Genomic DNA, 13,939 nt, shown 5'->3' on the forward strand with positions numbered 1-13,939 from the left:
TTGCTTTATCTTATTAAATATATAATGTCCATTTCAATTGCCACATAATCTGTGTCTTACATAACGTGAGTCACCCCAAATACGTTTTATCAGATCTAGATTCGTAACAATAAGCTTATGTTACCTGAATGTGCCGTCTTATTAAAGTGGGGTCATTGTACCTCTGTCAGGAGATTTTCAGCATCAGGAGTCCAGAATAAGCTTGTGACAGAAGATATCCTATCTGTTTATTCACAGGAATTAATACACTGGCTAAGGAAACTCTGGGGACTGCTACAGTAGGGAAGCGGTCGCTTCAGCAGGAGAAAGAAAATGACAATCCACCCAAGAGGCCCAAATCAGCTGAAGAGAAGACACTGTCCAATGAGCAGGTTAGTTACTTTAGTCTGTTTGCAAAAATGGGACTTAATAAAAAAACTGAGCCATCTTTGTGTATAAATTCTTGGATTAGATTATATTCATTGACTTTTTTTCAGTTATATTAAAAAGCACTGTCTGAGTGGTATAGGACTTAATGAACCATTTCTGAAAGTGCTATATTAAAACAGGTAGTGAGAAGTTTAAACTTACTTCATGTAATGAGAACCAGGCATAGTTTGAAAGTCAACATACTTTGCAATTTTCTAGTTTGAAATTCTAGACATTCATGTTAGTTCATTTACTTATTTACTTCATTACGTTTTTAATTAAGTTACATGAAATGAAACTGAAGTGAATTGGAGGAAATTAGATTTTATAGACATTTGAGGTCTTGTTTTGTTTTGAATTTGATTTCCTTAAGGCATCATGTAGCAGTGTCATTCATGTATAGTCATTCAGAGCAGTGCTGTAATGCATGCCAAATGCTATGATGAACTCTGTCTTTTTCAGGTGCAGCAGTGCCCATACTGTAATTACAGTAACAAGGATGCAAACCATTTACAGCTGCACATCATGTCCCAGCATTCCATGCAGCCGGTCATCAGCTGCCCCTTGTGTCAGGATATCCTCAGCAACAAGATTCATTTGCAGTTGCATCTCACCCACCTTCATAGCGTGGCTCCAGACTGTGTGGAGAAGTTAATTATGACAGTATGTGCAGCATTCATTTAATTTAAATAGAAAAAAAAAAGAAAAAGAAAAAAAAATTGCCTTAACTGTCAGCCTTACAAACTAGATCATAATATGGCAGGGCTTTCAGGCAATAACTTGAATAAGCATTTCCCAGGCCTAGCGTATTCTTCAAAGAATTATAAACTTGAAAGTTCTCCTCCTAGAAAATAAAAAAGAGCATTTTTGAAAAAGATTTTCTGAAAGTCCATATATCTCTAATTTATTTAAAGGTTAATTTTTTTTATAAATCTGTTATTTTAGTAAATATTTGTTTTTATTGTTTATCTTATGTTTATTGAAATCTGTTAAGGGATTGATTTTTATTTATTTTTTTTTTCTTCAGGTTGCAGGCCAAGATGTTACAGTGTCCAATTCCTTGCTGTCTGCATCATTACAAGACAAAGTACCATCTTTGATGGATTCTTCAGCTGTTATCCCTGAGGGATCTGGAAAACCCATGGGTAAGCACATTTATGCAGCCACACTGTCATCAAAAATGTATGAATGGCATTACAGAATATTCCTTAGAAAAGTTATAATAGTAGTCTTTTATAATTAAATGTTTTTGGAAGAATTCTGAAATCTTTCCTTTTTCTGAATTTCAACAGGAAACAGCTCTAAGGATTTGAAAAACAGTACAGGCCAAGACAAAAGTGAGGTTGAACTTGCCATTGAGGAACTGAAACCACCAAAGGAGGCAGCTGAGGCCCCAGACTGGAAGAAAGCAAGTGGTCAAGACAGGAAGAGCCCAGACTCCCTGCAGGAGCATCTTAGTGATCTGCAGAAGCGGCAGGAGCTCTCAGTCTCTGATCGCCACGTTTACAAATATCGCTGCAACCATTGCAGCCTGGCTTTCAAGACTATGCAGAAGCTTGAGATACATTCCCAGTACCATGCCATCCGTGCAGCCACCATGTGCAGTCTGTGCCAGCGCAGCTTCAGGACATTCCTTGCCCTCCGAAAGCATTTGGAGACTGGTCACCCTGAACTGAGTGAAGCCGAAGTACAGCAGCTCTGTGGGAACCTGCCCCTAAATGGTGATATTGCTGAAAGTGAGATGCGGGCTCTGGAAGAGGCACAAGCCTTTGAGAATGAGCTAGACAAAGATGAGGAACTTGACCAAGAAGGGAAGGCCAGTCCAACTGGAAGTGACAGCAGCTTCTTGCTTGATGACATGGGCTCAGAACCAAAGCGGACCTTGCCTTTTAGGAAAGGTCCAAATTTCACCATGGAAAAGTTTTTAGACCCATCACGTCCATACAAATGCACAGTATGCAAGGAGTCATTCACCCAAAAGAACATTCTCCTTGTTCACTACAATTCTGTCTCACATTTGCATAAGCTAAAGAAAGTTATCCAAGAGGCCTCAAGCCCAGTTCCCCAGGAGAACAACAACAGTGTTGACAACAAACCATACAAATGCAATATATGTAATGTTGCTTATAGCCAAAGCTCAACCCTGGAGATTCACATGAGGTCTGTACTTCATCAGACAAAAGCACGAACCGCCAAAATGGAGAGTAGTACTAGTACTGGGGTTGGTAGCAGCAGAAATACTACATCCAAAAGCCCTGTTCCACTAAATCAGGGAAATGCAGATTCTGCAAATGCACCAGTATCCTCTATCAAAGAAAACACGGTAGATGCAAAAGAAGTTACCACGAAACAAACTACTGATCACATCTCTGTGCAGGCTACCCACCCTCCAACCCAGTCAGCAGCACAGCTTCAGATGCAACTGCAGCATGAGCTCCAGCAGCAAGCTGCATTCTTTCAGCCACAATTTCTGAACCCAGCTTTTTTCCCACACTTCCCAATGACACCAGAGGCCCTAATGCAATTCCAGCAGCCCCAGTTCCTCTTCCCATTCTATATCCCTGGTGCTGAATTTAATATCAGCCCTGAGCTTGCATTGCATTCTGCTGCATTTGGGATGCCTGGTATGACTGGATCATTCTTAGAAGATCTGAAGCAGCAGATGCAGCAACAACATCAGCTGGGCCAACAGCAACAGCTTCAGCTTTCTCAGCAGCAAGCTCAGCAGCAGGCCTCCCAGTCTCAAATGCAGCAGCAGAAAACACAGCAGCAGAGTCACAAACCTAAAATTGAGTCCAACCACATTGTTCTGTCTGAAATTCAAATGTCCAGAGATGCTGAAGAGCACCTAGAGAAGCAGGAGAGCAAAGCAAAGCAGGATTTAGCCAATGATATTGATAGTGCAAAAGACACTAAAGATTCCAGAAAGCCAAAATTTTCAGAACCTCTAATTCCTCCACCACGCATCATCTCAGGAGCTAGAGGTAATGCTGCTAAAGCTCTGCTAGAGAACTTTGGCTTTGAATTGGTCATTCAGTACAATGAGAATAGACAGAAAACCCAGAAAAAGAATAGAGAGGAAGAGTTGACTGACAAACTGGAGTGTGGGCTGTGTGGAAAGTTTTTCTCCAACATGCTTATTCTCAAAAGCCATCAGGAACATGTGCATGGGCAGTTCTTTCCATATGTAGAGCTGGAGAAGTTTGCACAGCAGTACAGGGAGGCATATGACAAACTGTATCCCATAAACCCAGCATCTCCAGAAACACCCCCACCACCTCCACCTCCACCACCCCCTCCTCCTCCTCCTCCTCCTCCTGCCCCGGTGACTGCTGTCCCTGCCACTACATCTGGAGGAAAATCACAGACACCATCTCCTGCTCCTCTACAAACTCCTCAGCCAGCTCCACCACCTCCTCCACCACCTCCCACTGCACCTCCTCAAGTGCAGCTCCCTGTTTCTCTTGACCTGCCAATTTTCCCACCACTGATGATGCAATCAGTGCAGCACCCTGGGCTACCCCCACAGCTTGCGTTACAGCTTCCAACAATGGACTCTTTATCTTCTGACCTCACACAGTTATGTCAACAACAACTGGGACTGGATCCAAACTTCTTGCGACAGTCTCAGTTCAAGCGTCCCCGCACCAGAATCACAGACGATCAGCTAAAAATCCTCCGTGCTCATTTTGACATCAATAATTCACCCAACGAAGAACAGATTCAAGAAATGGCAGAAAGATCTGGCCTTCCACAGAAAGTCATTAAGCACTGGTTCCGCAATACTCTCTTCAAAGAACGTCAAAGAAGCAAAGATTCCCCTTACAATTTTAACATTCCACCCATGACCACACTGGAAGATATCAGACTTGAATCCCAAATGAACATGCTAGAATACTACAGAACTGATGCTACGGCGAACAAAAGGTCATCAAGGACACGATTCACAGATTATCAACTGAGAGTACTCCAAGATTTCTTTGATACCAATGCTTACCCCAAGGATGATGAAATTGAGCAGCTCTCAACAGTACTCAACCTGCCAACACGAGTGATTGTGGTGTGGTTCCAAAATGCCCGTCAGAAGGCACGCAAGAGCTATGAGAACCAAACAGATATGAAAGACAGTGAAAAGAAAGAACTAACAAATGAACGATACATTAGGACCAACAACATGCAGTACCAATGTAAGAAATGCAGTGTCATTTTCCCCCGAATCTTTGACCTCATTACTCACCAGAAGAAGCAGTGCTACAAAGATGAGGATGATGAAGCTGGAGATGAAAACCACTCAGAGGAATTCATAGAGAACAATGAGCAAAGTTCAGGAAAGCCAACAGAGCCAACAAAAAACTCTCTTGTAACAGCAAGCAGCTCTGGCTCCAGCTCTCCCTTGATGCCTTCGCCTCGACCTGATGTAGGAAAATCCTCACCCAAACCTGACTTCCTCCATGAAAAACCAAAACTGGAAGAGGTTGCCCCTTTACAAACCCCCAAGAACCTAAATGAGTTAAAATCTTCCAAGGCTTCAACCCCACAGCCTCCACCACAAAAATTACCTCAACCACAAATGTCAAGACCCCATTCCCAGCCCCAGTCTACGATTGTCCCATCAAGTCCTCTTTCAATTGCACTGTCCTCTCTTAACAGTAGCCTACCACCTCAAATGTTACAGTACAACTGCGATCAGTGCAAAATCGCTTTCCCAACAGTAGAGCTGTGGCAGGAGCACCAGCACATGCATTTTCTGGCTGCCCAGAACCAATTCCTACACTCACAGTTTTTAGAAAGGCCTCTGGATATGCCCTATATGATCTTCGATCCAAATAACCCTCTTATGACTGGTCAACTCCTGCCTGGAGCCTTGTCTCAGATGCCAACTCCAAGCAACTCTGGCCTTGCAGTGAACTCTAACTCTGTGAAACGTAAATTAGATGAAAAAGAGGATGGATCTCATGAAAAAGATGGTGTTAACAGTGCAGAAGATCAGCACAGAGATAAACGTCTTAGGACTACCATTACTCCAGAGCAACTTGAGATCTTGTATGATAAATATTTACTTGATTCAAACCCAACAAGAAAGATGTTAGATCACATTGCTCGTGAAGTTGGCCTGAAGAAAAGAGTTGTCCAAGTATGGTTTCAGAACACCCGAGCCAGAGAGAGGAAGGGACAATTTAGAGCAGTTGGGCACTCTCAGCTTCACAAAAAGTGTCCCTTCTGCAGAGCACTGTTCAAGGCTAAGTCAGCTCTTGATAGCCACATTCGCTCAAGACACTGGCATGAGGCAAAACAGGCAGGCTTTAGTTTGCCCCCAAGTCCAATGATGCCTCAAGATGAAGGAGGACAAAGTCCCAAGTATAATTTTGCAGACTACCTACAGATGCCCACAAAGACTGAGATGAATGACAGTGAGCCTCCAACTTCATCTTTTACTCCAGTTAGATTTTCTGAGATGCCACTAAAAAATTTATTAAATTTATCATCCATAAAAACAGAACATAGTGATGAACTTGAGGGGCTTAACATAAGTTCTGCAGATGCCTCTTTTGATGCCAACAAAATAGACTTTGATGAGACCTCCTCAATTAACACAGCTGTGAGTGATGCTACAACTGGAGATGAGACCAATAATGAAGTTGAGAATCTAACAGTAAATGGAAGGGAAAAAATGATTGAGAACAAAATGAACCAAGCTCAAGCATCTGACTTAAATGAGGATAGAATCCCTTTCAACATGGTTAGCCCATCAAGTTTCTCTGGTAAAGACAGTGACTACTTCAATTCCAGAGATGATGAATTCGATGATAGTGCAGACAAGAGTGAGACTTCAAGTTTGGCTGATCCAAGTTCACCCAGTCCATTTGGAGGTACCAATCCCTTCAAGTCTGCAAAAGCTGGGGGAGAGAGACCAGGCCACAAACGTTATAGAACCCAAATGAGCAATCTACAGCTTAAAGTCCTAAAGGCTTGCTTCAGTGACTACCGCACACCTACTATGCAAGAGTGTGAAATGCTGGGCAGTGAAATAGGACTACCGAAACGTGTTGTGCAAGTCTGGTTCCAGAATGCCCGTGCAAAAGAAAAGAAGTTCAAAATAAACATTGGAAAGCCATTCATGATAAGCCAGGGCTCCCCAGATGGGCCAATGTCTGAGTGTACATTATGTGGTGTGAAGTATACAGCCAGACTTTCGATTCGCGATCATATCTTTTCAAAGCAGCACATTGCAAAAGTGCAGGAAATCCTGGGCAACCAGGTTGATCGAGAAAAAGACTATCTTGCACCTACCACTGTCCGCCAGCTTATGACTCAACAAGAACTTGACCGTTTGAAGAAGGCAACCGATGTACTCAACTTGCCAGCCCAGCAGCAACCTGCAGTGGACAATAATGCACTTCATGGCCTTAGCCTGCCAACTGCCTACCCAGGAATATCTGGTCTCCCACCAGTGCTTCTTCCTGGTGTCAATGGGCCATCCTCCCTTCCAGGTTTTCCACCAAATACACCTGGTGAGTTTGTATGACAAACACAGCGCAGTTGCTTCCTTTCAAGAACTGTGGCATTCACTGATTCATAGACTTTTAATGCATGCATTGACTGTAACAATGTGGAATACTTTGAGTTTGAATAATTTCTAAATTTCTAAAACCAAATCTCCCGAAAAATTTAGTTTATTTCATGCCTATGCTTGTTTTTGTGGTTTCATCTTTCCTTTTTTTGTGTTATCCTTCTTTTCATTAAGTGCTTGGATCCATTAGAGAGGGATAGCCCCAAAATAATGTCTGGCAAAATTGAGGAGTGATTTTTCAGTCAAATATTTCAATATTATCTATATTAATGTATTTCAGCTTTAGCATCTCCTGGTGCTGGCATGCTTGGGTTCCCTACTCCAGCCACCCCTTCTCCTGCCATGTCTCTCAGCAGTACCCCAACCAAGACTCTTCTTCAGACACCACCTCCTCCTCCTCAACCCACTGCACTTCCTCTTCCTCCCACTCCTTTGGCAGCAAATCAGACTGAGCAGCACATAAAAGAATCAGAGAAAGACAAGAAGTTAGAGAAGCCCAAGGTGAAAGAAAGAGAAGCTGACACTGCCCGTCCCGAGACCCCAATTGTGAAAAAAAGGGAAAAGCCCTCGCCACCAGTTTCAGTGCTAGGAAAATTGGGAAGTGAGGCACAGATGGACCCAGTACAACTGCAAGCACTTCAGAATGCCATTGCTGGTGACCCAGGCTCCTTCCTAGGGGGACAGTTCTTGCCTTATTTCATCCCTGGCTTTGCATCTTGCTTCTCACCCCAACTTCCTGGTGGAGTGCAGGGAGGATACTTCCCTCCTCTGTGTGGAATGGAAAACCTGTTTCCCTATGGCCCTGCAATGCCGCAGGCTATCGCTGGGCTTTCTCCAACTGCCCTGCTGCAGCAGTACCAACAGTACCAGCAGTCCCTCCAGGATTCCTTACAGAAGCAGCATCAGCAGCAGAAGCAAGGTGAACCGAGGCAGAAAACGCCCCCTATGAAGTCAAAGAGTGCACAGAGCAACTCTCACAAGTCAAAAGAGGCTATTGAAACTAAGGATGATAAAGGCTCTTCAACAGAAAGCACAAATGAAGAACCCCAAACGAATACCAAAAGTTCAGGCTTTCCAGATGCATTTATCGTTCCGTCCATCAAACACGAGTTTATATGCAGAAAGTGCCAGATGATTTTTGCTGATGAAGACTCAGCAGCTCGCCACCAGAAGTCCTTCTGTTACTTTGGACACCCGTTTATTGATCCGCAAGAGACAGTGCTTCGTAAGGCTGTGAGCAAGTACAATTGCATAGCCTGCAATGTGTCCGTCAGCGGGAACGAAGCACTTGGCCAACACCTTCAGTCGAGCTTGCACAAAGAGAAAACAATCAAACAAGCAATGAGAAATGCCAAAGAGCATGCTAGATTATTACCTCACTCAGTCTGCTCCCCCTGTCCTAACACCACATCTACCTCGCAGTCTGCAGCTTCTTCTAATAACACCTTGCCTCATCTCTCTCACTTGTCCATGAAGTCCTGGCCAAATATTCTTTTCCAGGCCTCAGCCAGGAAAGCTGCTTCCTGCCCATCTGCTTCTCCTCCTCCTTCCCTTTCCTTGCCTTCAACGGTTACCTCAACTTCGTGCAGCACCTCAGGGGTTCAAACCTCACTACCCACCGAAAGTTGTTCAGATGAGTCCGACAGTGAGTTAAGCCAGAAGCTGGATGACTTAGATAATGCGTTGGAAGTCAATGCTAAGGCGGCATCCGGCCTAGATGGCAATTTCAGTAGTATCAGAATGGATATGTTCAGTGTGTAGGTGTGAAAAACGGATCCCTTGCTTAAACGAAAAAAAGACTTTTAACTGCAGTTCCAAAGTTTCTCTAACCCAAAAAATTACAGTACCAAAAGATTGACTCAGGATTGTTTTTCCCATATTGATATGCTGGCAAGAAAATGATTGATTTTTGTTATGGACAGAACTGTTGCAGATGCTTGACTGAGCTTATATTGTATACAAAAAAAAAAAAAAAACATGGAATAGGAAAACTCTCACAAGTTCTTTTGGAGCTTGATTCAAGCCAAAAATTCTCACGATAGCAAATTGCACCTCAGCTGGATTGATTTCCAAATGCTAGCATGTACTGTATGGGATAATGATCCAGAACTTTCAAAGAGAATTTCTCTTAGTTTAGTTAGGTGTAATTCAGTAGCTTTAAATTCTCAGGTCAGAACATAACATTTCTCATTTGTTGAAACAGCAACAAAGCCTGCTTATAAATGGCTTTTACCAAAACATGTCAAGCTTTATTGGAGGCATTTCCTTGATGTGTGTAGTGTACCAAGAGACAATATAACTGTTACAGGGCCACGCGCATATCCTTTTAGTTTGCCCTTACAAGAGAGTATGCTTTTACCACTGAGGGAATTTAGAATGGTGAAGTTGTGTATGCCCCTGTGTTTGTATTGCCACAAGCTGTATTTATATACAACACCCTTTTTTCTTGTAGAATATACTAATAATCTGTGCCAACTCTTACCTTCTTTCTTTTACCTCTCATCACACCCTTTTCTGAAGAGGTAATAATTCTAGTTTTTATAGACTCTTGAAGATTTTGTGAATAGGACATTTTTTCATTTGTGAATTGCTATACTGTTATGGTACTTGCTTGTGTCTGGACTATAGTGCACTTATTGATTTGATTTTTTTATTTGATTTGATTTTTTTTCTTTATTATTATTTGAGGTAGGCCATGTCTTAATTTAATAGATATCAGTTTTTCTGTGTTTGTTTGTTTGTTCATTTGTCTGAATTATTATTCGTGTGCAGTTCAGCAGCAGATTGGTCCACATTTGTTCGACGTTTCACACCTAACAATCCAGAGACATGTAACAATTGGTGCATCCATGAAAGTAGTACTGTATACTTGAAAAAGTGCAAGTTGGACAAAATGTGTTGAAAAATTGTATGAACATTTGCTTCTTTTAAACAAGAAAGCTGCTTTTCAAAAGGGGGACAAAGCATTTGTTTTACAAAATTATTTGTATTTTATTATTTTCTCCTGTACTTCTGTAGGACTGAATTAACACAGTGTTACCCCTATACACTGCCATGTAGTGGTTAGGCTGTTTCTTCCATTCTACTCTGGGCACTTCTGTTAATGTCATGAACATAGATCATTTTTCCATCAAATTTAGTGATACTTGGATTACAAAGTATTATCTTATGATGTTATGCTGCTACTGTATAATGTTTTATTTTTTATCTCTTGCCATACATTTTCAGCTTCCTACTAGACAGAATACTGATTCATCATGAATTACATTGTTTTACTCATTTTCTTTCATTTTTGGCTGTGTAACTCAAAGAATGTGAACGCTGTCAAGGGTGTTTAATTTTTACGAATCGCTTTCTGGATTGATACAGTTGGACAATATGATTCATTCCAAAGTAACAGAAGGCTTAATGTATGAAAGTAAAATGCTTGTGAACAAAGAAAGCTAAGCTGTTGTACATATTCGTAGTTGGCTGTGCATGGTACAAATTTATTAATATGAAGAAATGCAAAAATGTATTGCTTTTGGTATTCCTATTCTGAGATGAACAAGTAGCATGTAATGCAACTGTTTGACAGGTTAAATCAAATCATGTTTCAAACGATGAAATTAAGTAACATTTCATTTTACTTTTTATTGCTGTACAGGTGTTTTTTTTTTTGTTTGTTTGTTTTTTTAAGGTAAAATGTCTCAGTCTCAATTCTCTTTTTTGTGGACTTTTTAATGTTCTTATTTGAATTTGTAATATTTTAATGTTTATTTTAATCCTGAAGACACTTTTTGATTGTGTTTCACAAGAGACATCTTTGCCTCCTAAGGTGCAATCCTGCCTCTGTCCAAAACATGAGCGACTGTCCTGATTCCAAAGGCTTTTAGAACTCAGCTTTTGCCTTTCCCTGAATGTGGAACAGCATTTACAGACTGTGCTGTCAGCTAGCACCGTGCGCTAAGGTGTTAGCCTGGACCAGAATGCTTCCCACACAAAGGACTGGTAAAGCAAAAAACAAAAACAAAAAAAAAACCACAAAAACAAAGGATGGTCCAATAATGTAATTGTACATAAATGTTGCAACTGCACAGCAGCCAAAAAAAGAAAGAAAAAAAAAACCTTTGTACGGATGGATAGTGTCAAGCATAGGAGGACAACCTTCTAAAGGTTGAAATTAGGATTGTTCTTCTGGATATCAAAGGGATGATCAAGGCGTAATCATATTCTACACAATACGTACTTTCAACGCCTGGGTAACATAGGAAATGCACCCCAAGGTTTTAATAAAAAAAAATGCCTCTATGGCGAAAACTTTAAATAAACTAAACCAAAAATGTTATTGATGTTTTATATATAGAGAGTAGGCTCATTAGTTTTTGTTACTGTAATGTTTGAGGTCTCAGCTGTACCGTATTACGGTAATAACATGGTTTTGAAACTTTTTTTATTTTGTCACAGACCTGTTGTCATAGTTGAAATGACGTTTATTGTAGATGGTATTTGAACAACTTCTGGAAATAGTTCATCAAGTATGTTTGTTGCTCATTGTTGTGATACATTAAAAACTGTATCTGCAAACCACTTCTAGGTCTGGCATCACTGTCTATGTTTCTTTATGCTTTCACATACTAGTGCATTTTAGCCATCAATACTATTGAATAACAACATCACAAGGAAAAGACACAAATTCGAAGAGCCCATCCATTCCATTCTTACCCTGAGCTCATGCTGCCAATGAGCTTGAGAAGAGGTCACATTATCCCTAAATCCACACTGAGAACATTTTTAATTTCACATGGTATGCCTTTACATGTTATTTGGTTGTAATCTGGCTTTATCCAGATGAAATGGATTATCTCTAGAAGTGTCAATCTCAAGAGCCTTTCTGCAGGTATTTGTCTAAGCTTCTCCCCCGGAAGAGATAATGGATTATTCATCAATCTACCAAGCAGATCATCTAGCCGTGAGTTTTAACTGCTATTCAGCAGAGAAAAAATGACTTCGCATACTTTTCTTCCAATCACTAGTCTTTTTTAAAAAACACAGACAAAAAAGTTGAAAAATTGCAGTAAGTTGCATGTTAACTTGGTTTTAAAACAAACCAGATGCAATTTGGTAAAATCCATCACATCTCATCCAGCAGTTCTTTTTCATGGTCTAACTGCGGCTAACTTTTCCCATTTCCATTAGTGACTAGAAATTGATTCTCTGAGATATTTATCACAGTTTGCACATCTTTGATCAGCCTCTGGAGTCCAAAAAGCTTTACTCAGTGCATCCACATTTACTTTTTTTTTTTTTCATATTTGGCCATATATCTTTTATTCTAACAGATGTTTCCCAAATCTGTTTTGCAACCCAGTGTTGATGACACATGGATGTCATTCCTGTTATTTTTCCTGTTTCTTTCTGCCGCGTAGAGTGTGGGTAACACTATTCTGTGATTGGATAGGGTTTGACCTTTGGAAGAACAATAGCAGAAGGCATTTCGCTTCGGCCCTCTCTCTATCTTTCCACAGTTGTTTGCTGACATTTAAGACTCAGGAACCGATCCCAGTAGCTCTGTACGTATCTTATGCCAAGTGAACTTGGTGAATTGTTATATTTCTTTGCTCTGGAGTTAGAGAGGACTGAAGTTAATCCACAGAAATACTGTATTTTTACTCATTTGAAAATGACCTAAATCTGTCCATACGGGATGCTTGTCATTTAATGGTAGAATACTTATTCAGTCAAAGAGATGCAGCTGATGCGTCGTATGCTAATGTTTATTGACACATTTATGGTTGATATTTTCTCAAGCCATTTGTTGGGTCTAGGGACAGTTAACAGAATAAAAAGTGATGGGATCTTTGTCTCTCTTGCTGTCACTGAAATCCCAAGCGTAGAATACTAATTCCTGTTTTTGGTCCCTGAGCTCAGGTCTTTCATTTTAAACAGATTCAATTATAATTCAATTCTGCACATGGGAATGTATCATTCCTGCATGATCCCTAATTTACTGCGGCAAATATTATATTATCCCAGGAAAAAGCATCAGTCCTACATATTTATATACACACACACACACATTAAAAATAAGCTTAGAAACAAAAGAAGTACTAATATCTGTATAAAATGATTTTTAAGAAATTTTTACATCCTATTTGCTATTAATTTCCTTGCTTTTATTTATTTATTTATTAATTCCCCTTGTAGATTTCTATTTTATGTCCTCCTTTAATCTTTCCTCTCTTTAAATCTCCTCCTCTCAGTGGTGATCACAGGAGCTATTTTAGTTTGTTCTTTGATTCATAAACTTGCTCTGTTCCCCACACCTGTGCTTCATTTACCATGTGCACCTGAGCGGTTCCACCAGATGTGTTCGCGACAAAATTGCTAATAATTTATGCTGGCCTGCCTGTAGAGGCCTTGTATTAATAGAACATTTCTGCATTCGTGACACAGACATAGATCAGGTCTCTAATTACAATTTGCATTCATCAGTAGTGCATTTGTGTTTGCCTCAAGCAGCTTTAAATTCAAAATATATATTTTTTTTCATTAAAAAACTTACGAACTGAAAGGTAACCTTATCCACGTGGCATGGTGGTTAGCAGCAGGTTTGCAACAATATAGAGTTCATTCTAGTGTTTGCAGGTTTGAGTCCGAATCCCATTTCACTTCCACTCTCTCAATACGTTCTTGCTGCTGTATACAGTCCTGTCACATTCATGAAAAAAGGTCAAAGAAAAACAAGATTACAGGTGATGAGAGAGATCTCAACGAGACTTATACTTAAATACGATACAAAATGTTCCCCGCAACATCACACAGCAGACAAATATAGAAGAAAGCTGAAGGGATAAAAGAATTACACCATTCTGAGATTGAAATAAGCTCCTATCGTTGCCAATATCCATGTAGGCAATGTGCTCAACAAACACAAATATCTAAGGAATGGAAGAGCAGGGAGACCTGAGAGATATCTAA

General features: G+C 40.5%; 1 protein-coding gene across 2 annotated transcripts in view; it reads left to right on the forward strand.

Moving 5' to 3' along the window:
• The window catches only part of LOC127946376 (zinc finger homeobox protein 4), a 73,008-nt gene extending 61,454 nt beyond the window's left edge, over window positions 1–11,554 (forward strand). For both annotated transcript variants that reach the window (XM_052542914.1, XM_052542915.1), the window contains 5 exons: window positions 238–371; window positions 871–1,071; window positions 1,436–1,553; window positions 1,701–6,920; window positions 7,260–11,554. In XM_052542914.1, the coding sequence (XP_052398874.1) occupies window positions 238–371; window positions 871–1,071; window positions 1,436–1,553; window positions 1,701–6,920; window positions 7,260–8,740 (7,154 nt within the window). In that variant the 3' untranslated portion in view covers window positions 8,741–11,554. The remainder of the gene's footprint in view (window positions 1–237; window positions 372–870; window positions 1,072–1,435; window positions 1,554–1,700; window positions 6,921–7,259) is intronic.
• The last annotated feature ends 2,385 nt before the right edge of the window (window positions 11,555–13,939 follow it).

Source organism: Carassius gibelio, chromosome A24, assembly GCF_023724105.1.
Source record: "Carassius gibelio isolate Cgi1373 ecotype wild population from Czech Republic chromosome A24, carGib1.2-hapl.c, whole genome shotgun sequence".
Taxonomy (NCBI): Eukaryota; Metazoa; Chordata; class Actinopteri; order Cypriniformes; family Cyprinidae; genus Carassius; species Carassius gibelio.